General features: G+C 44.5%; 1 protein-coding gene across 1 annotated transcript; it reads right to left on the bottom strand.

Annotated features, from left to right (window-relative positions):
• Nucleotides 1–1457: 1457 nt before the first annotated feature.
• LOC122707584 (olfactory receptor 4X2-like) lies at nt 1458–2387 on the bottom strand. Its single transcript, XM_043923244.1, has one exon. It carries the CDS (start codon nt 2385–2387, stop codon nt 1458–1460), a length of 930 nt encoding a protein of 309 aa, XP_043779179.1.
• Between the last annotated feature and the right edge of the window lie 3066 nt (nt 2388–5453).

The raw sequence follows: 5453 nt of genomic DNA, 5'->3' as shown, positions 1-5453 counted from the left end.
TCTTGCTGGTAGATTATCCTAGGTGGTAGGCTTTTCCCCTTCAGTCCTTTGATGGAGGTCTCCACCTAGAGCCAGTTTCACCCCCTTCTGAGAGTGTGCACAGAGGCAGTAGCAGAGGCTCTCTCTGCCCTGGAGCTAGTCTCACCCTCTCCCAAGTGTGTGTACCAAAGCATGCACTGGCAATGGCCGCTTCTGCCCTGATCAGAAACAGGGGCTGGATCCATTCTGGTTTGTTCCCTCAAGTCTGTGCCCCCTGTCAGTAGTGGCAGCCTCTGGCTTAGCGGTAAGCAGCCCCAGAGCACGAGGGGCCCAGCACAGACAGGTAAGAGAGTGGCGTGCTTGAGTGGTGCTGGAAGGACAGCGAGATCTCCAGGCAGTTTTCAACCTGCTGTCTTTGTGCTGTAACTGGGAGTAAGCAAGGCCGTGTGTGTGCTTTTAAGAGCAGAGTCTTGGATTCTTAAATCCTTCTAGTAAGCCCCATCGGTTTTCAAACCAGCTAAAAGGGCTCCTCTTCCTGGTATCAGACTTCAGGCCTGGGGTGCCTAATATGTAGTTTCAACCCCTCAATACCCTGAGTCTATAATATCCTCTCCTTTTCTGGGCTCCCCGCTAGGGGTATGAGTCCTAAACAGATCACATCCCCTCCCTTTCCATCAGAATCCATGGGGAATCTCTCTTTACAGCTTTGGTTGTAGAAGAACAATTCTGCTAGTACCCATATCAACTTCAGTGAGAGTCACTATATATGTAGCTGTAGTTTTCATATGTTTATGAAGGGAGATGAGCCAGCTTCCGCCCACTCTACCATCTTGATCTCTCTCCTTTCAAAATGTCTTTCGACTAATGTCTTTTTGACATTTTATCATAGTTAAAATCAGATTATGTATTTTGGGTAGAACTATCACACTGACATTGTATGGCTCTTTGTAAATGGCAATAATAAATTTGAGTCATTGTTAAAGGAAGTGTCTACCAGGTTTCACAACTATAAAGTTACATTTAAATTTTTACAATTAATAAACATCTTGTGGGGCGATCATTTGAGAGTATATAAAATTTTATTCCTCACCAAGAAAAAGTTTAATGACTGTGTTGGATTACAAACCTTCTGAGAACTGATTTGAGACTATGCATCAAAAGTTATAGTACCTTTTAATGCAGTAAATTTATGATAGCAAGTTAGATTTAAAAATGAGAAGTATCATTAAAGATTTTTATTCAAGAATACTTAGCACATTATTATTTATAGTAGTAAAAATATATAAACAATTTAAACATGTAACAGAAAAATGGCCAGTTAAGTAATAGTATATCCATAAAAGGAAGTATTTACCAAGTGATTACAATGAAGCTGTTGAAGATGGGAACCAGTTGGAGTAATCTAAAAACAACAAATCCTACAAAGTGATTCTTTCTTCACTTTTATTCACCATCAAGGATCAACACCAAGAGAGCCTCTATTTCTCTTCTAGTTTCATTGCTCTGATCCATAGCCTCTTCATGGCCTTCTTCACTTCAGCATTTCTCAGGGAGTAGATGACAGGGTTGAGCAGTGGGGTGATCACCGTGTAGAACACGGCCACCATCTTGTCCACAGACAGGGTGGTAGAAGGTCTCAGATAGATGAAGATGCAGGGAGCAAAAAATAAGGTGACCACAGTGATGTGGGACCCACAGGTGGACAGGGCCTTGCGCCGCCCCTCGGAGCTCCGAGTCCTCAGATGGAGCAAGATGACCACATAGGAGGCTAAGAGGACCACAAAGCTGATCACAGACAGGGTCCCCCCGTTGGCAACGATCAGAAGACCAACGAGGAAGGTGTCAGAGCAGGCAAGTTTGAGCAGGGGTAGCATATCACAGAAATAGTGGTCGATCACATTGGGGCCACAGAAGGGCAAGCGGAAGATGAGAAGGATTTGAGCCAAGGAATGCACAAAGCCCCCCATCCAGGCTGCCCCCACCAGGAAGGCACACGCCTGCCGGTTCATGATGGTGGTGTAGCTGAGGGGCTTGCAGATGGCCACGTAGCGGTCATAGGCCATCACAGTGAGCAGGAACATTTCAATGCCACCAAAGAAATGGATTAAGAAAACCTGTGTCATGCAGCCCCACAGAGATATGGCTTTCCTTTCAGCCAGCAGATCTGAGATGAGTCTGAGGGCTGTCGTCGAGGCGTAGCAGACCTCCACAAAGGAGAGGTAGCTGAGGAAGAAGTACATGGGGGAGCCAAGGCTTCTGCTGCTCATGACAGTGAGGACAATGAGGAAATTCCCCAGCACGATGGCTACATACAGGAGCAGAAATATCACAAAGCAGACTTTCTGCACCAGCTGATTGGGAGAAAGTCCCAGGAAAATAAATTCTGTCACATTCTGTGTGTTAGCCATGAAATCACCACCAGAAGACAGTAATTTCAATGGTGATCTGAAATGAAGCAAAACAAAAGACTCCTACATTAAGTGGAAAAATTACATAACAATCCCTTGCATGTCCAAGAAGCTTGTGAACTGGATATTGAAAGATTATTAGGAGTTAGGTATGTGAAAAAAAAAAAAAAAAGGATGAACATGTTTTGGGTGAACACTCCAAAAAAGTGGAAGAGGATGTACAAACCATGAAAATTCATTGACTAAGGCTGGAGTAAAGTGGAAATGGAAACAATAAAGCTGGAAATAGATTCTGGTATCACTTTATAAAAGACTACTATGGACTCTGGAGTTCACTAAACAGACAATGGGAAATCCTCAAAAAAAGTTAGGCAACTGAAAAGTAAAATCATTTTGTATGTAGAGGTTGGTCTAGTGGACTAGACTTTGGACTGTGAAAAAAGTGAAAGTGTTAGTCGCTCAATCATGTCTGACTCTTTGAGGCTCCATGGGCTGTAGCCCACCAGGCTCCTTTGTCCATGGAATTCTCCAGGCAAGAATCCTGGAGTAGGTAGCCATTCTCTTCTCCCGTGGATCTTCCTGACCAGAGGATCAAACCCAGGTCTCCTGCATTGCAGGCAGATTTTTTACCGTCTGAACCACCAGCGAAGCCCAGACTTTGGACTAGGAGAAACCTATTAGAAAATCGATTGCCCCATTGGGTGATGTAGGGGCAGAAAGGATAGTGTTGTTATCTTCATAATTGTCCCTCTATTGACCTTGAATGCTTTTGGCTTTTACCTACAAATTTCCTTTATCTCACTGCCTTTTGTTCCTTTTCTCTTCTTGGCTTACAAAATAGGAGTCTTACTTTCCCATATACCCTTCAGAGTCTTCTGAAGAGTTTCACTTGACACTCAGGACTCCTTATTTTTGCTTCTCCTCCTAATTATCTGCTTCTACACTTGGACACTAGGTAACCTAGTTCCTTGCAAAAGCTCCAGTTCAATACATTCACAATTCTCTACACAGGTACCTTCACTTTTTCAACTGTATGTCCCCCAGTGGCAACAGAAGTGCAAACGACTTCTCCCAGAATCCCAACTCATGCTATGACAAACCCTCCTCTGAAGCCCAACCTTACAACACCTAAAGCATCACCAAGATTGTGCACTGACTGATTAGCAAACTATCTTCATCCACACTGGATTTATCCAAGTTGACTGAGATCAGTGTGTATCAACATAGGCCCTTGCATGGTTAAGCTCCAAGGTGCCTGAGACTAGGAGTCATATGGCATCAACTCACGCCACAAAGCTTCCTTCCTTTAGCACTGGAGACAGGCCCAGATGATCGAGGACTATCATGAGTCACCACCATGAAGAAACCAATAGAGTTTACGATTGCAGAGACCAGCACTCGCCTCTCAGATCAGCTTGGGAATTTTACCAAATCACTCATGGAAGAAAGCACGGCTTGGACTCCTAGGTATACAATATCCTTAGGTGGGAACTCATCTGGAAAGTTATTTCACCTCACAGAGACTCCAGATCCAAATTGTACCATGGAGTCAAAACCTACCTCACAGGTGGATGTCATACACCTCCATCCCAGGAGAAGTTAAGTAACCATTCACTGTGCTGCCTTGGATGATTCTCAAAGATAGGAAGTCCATCTTCTGAATCCACAGGCCTTACAGTCAGTGGCCTTGTACTCTCAGGACGTTTTGGAACCATAGCACTTTACACACTGATTTATAATTATGTTATGTGACCATCTGCCCCACTAAGTTATGAATTTGCCGAGATTATGTCCTGCTCAACACTCCACCTCCAGTGCTAACTGAATATCCTCCATAAAATAGCACTCAGTGGTGTACATAGAATGAAGAGTGGATATAGATCTGGTGGCTCGGACAGTAAAGAAACTCCCTACAATGCAGGAGACCAGAGTTCAATCCCTGGGTTGGGAACATCCCTTGAAGAAGGGAATGGCAACCCACTCCAAGATTCTTGCCTGGAGAATCCCATGGACAGAGGAGCCTGGTGGGCTACAGTCCATGGCGTCGCAAAGAGTCGGACACAACTAAGAGACTAACACTGACTAACTACCGTCTTAGCACAGTATTTAGTAACATTGTAAGTGTTCAGAAAATGTTGAAAGAATAAAGGTCCCCAGGGACCAAGACCATCTATTCTTCATCCCTGAATTCCAGTACCTGGCACAGCGCTTGCTTCTGGCAAAGACCAGACCGATGTGAGTGCACTTGGCAAAACGCCACGGGCAATTCACTTTGCTTTCAAAGTGGAAGTGTAATCAACACATGCTCACAAAACAAAACTCACCCCAATGTTTCCGGGGCTCTGTTGTCTCACCACAATTCTCTTTTCCGTTATGACCACAGAGGGCGAACGATGCCCTGAAACTATCCCACAGAGCATGCAGGTTTCCCGGTTATTCAATCTGAAAGCATTAAGACCAAGCTCTCAACCAGAGCTCATATATCTCAGGGGTGGCCAGATGGAAAATATGATCCCCTTTCAGCTTTAGGCTTGCAAATGTTGAGACTAAGCCAGTGCCTCTACTCCACCTGATTGAAAATAAGAGTGGAGTAGACTTGCCTCTCCATGTTCTGTAAATAAGAAGTCTAGCAGCTCAGCCTTGACTTCACTCTGCTGAGAGATACCAGGGGGGAAGGCATGATGATCAAGTGAGAGAAGATTGGTCCCCAGAGACCCATGCCTGGCCCCTTCCTAATCAGGCACCTACCTCATGGGAAGCAAGACCTGGATACTAACATCTCAAACTTCCTTGTAGGTAACATAACTTCAGAAATCAATAGGAAATGGTAAATTAATTTCACCCAGTGTTCACAGGGCACTTATGCTATGGACCTCTATGCTGTTCAGAAGTCAATTAGACATACCTCTTGCTTATCATGAACTCAATCACATGACTTTACATGAAATGGCACCATTTCAAGGATGGGTCCCACGAATATGGGCCACAAGTGTCAGAACACTGAAATAGCACTTCCTGGCCGTTGAGGAGGATAAGGTATAGTGGTTCTGAGTCATGGGTAGTTTT

This window comes from Cervus elaphus, chromosome 1 (assembly GCF_910594005.1).
Source record: "Cervus elaphus chromosome 1, mCerEla1.1, whole genome shotgun sequence".
In the NCBI taxonomy this organism is placed as follows: Eukaryota; Metazoa; Chordata; class Mammalia; order Artiodactyla; family Cervidae; genus Cervus; species Cervus elaphus.
This window is presented reverse-complemented; position numbering and strand designations above follow the sequence as displayed.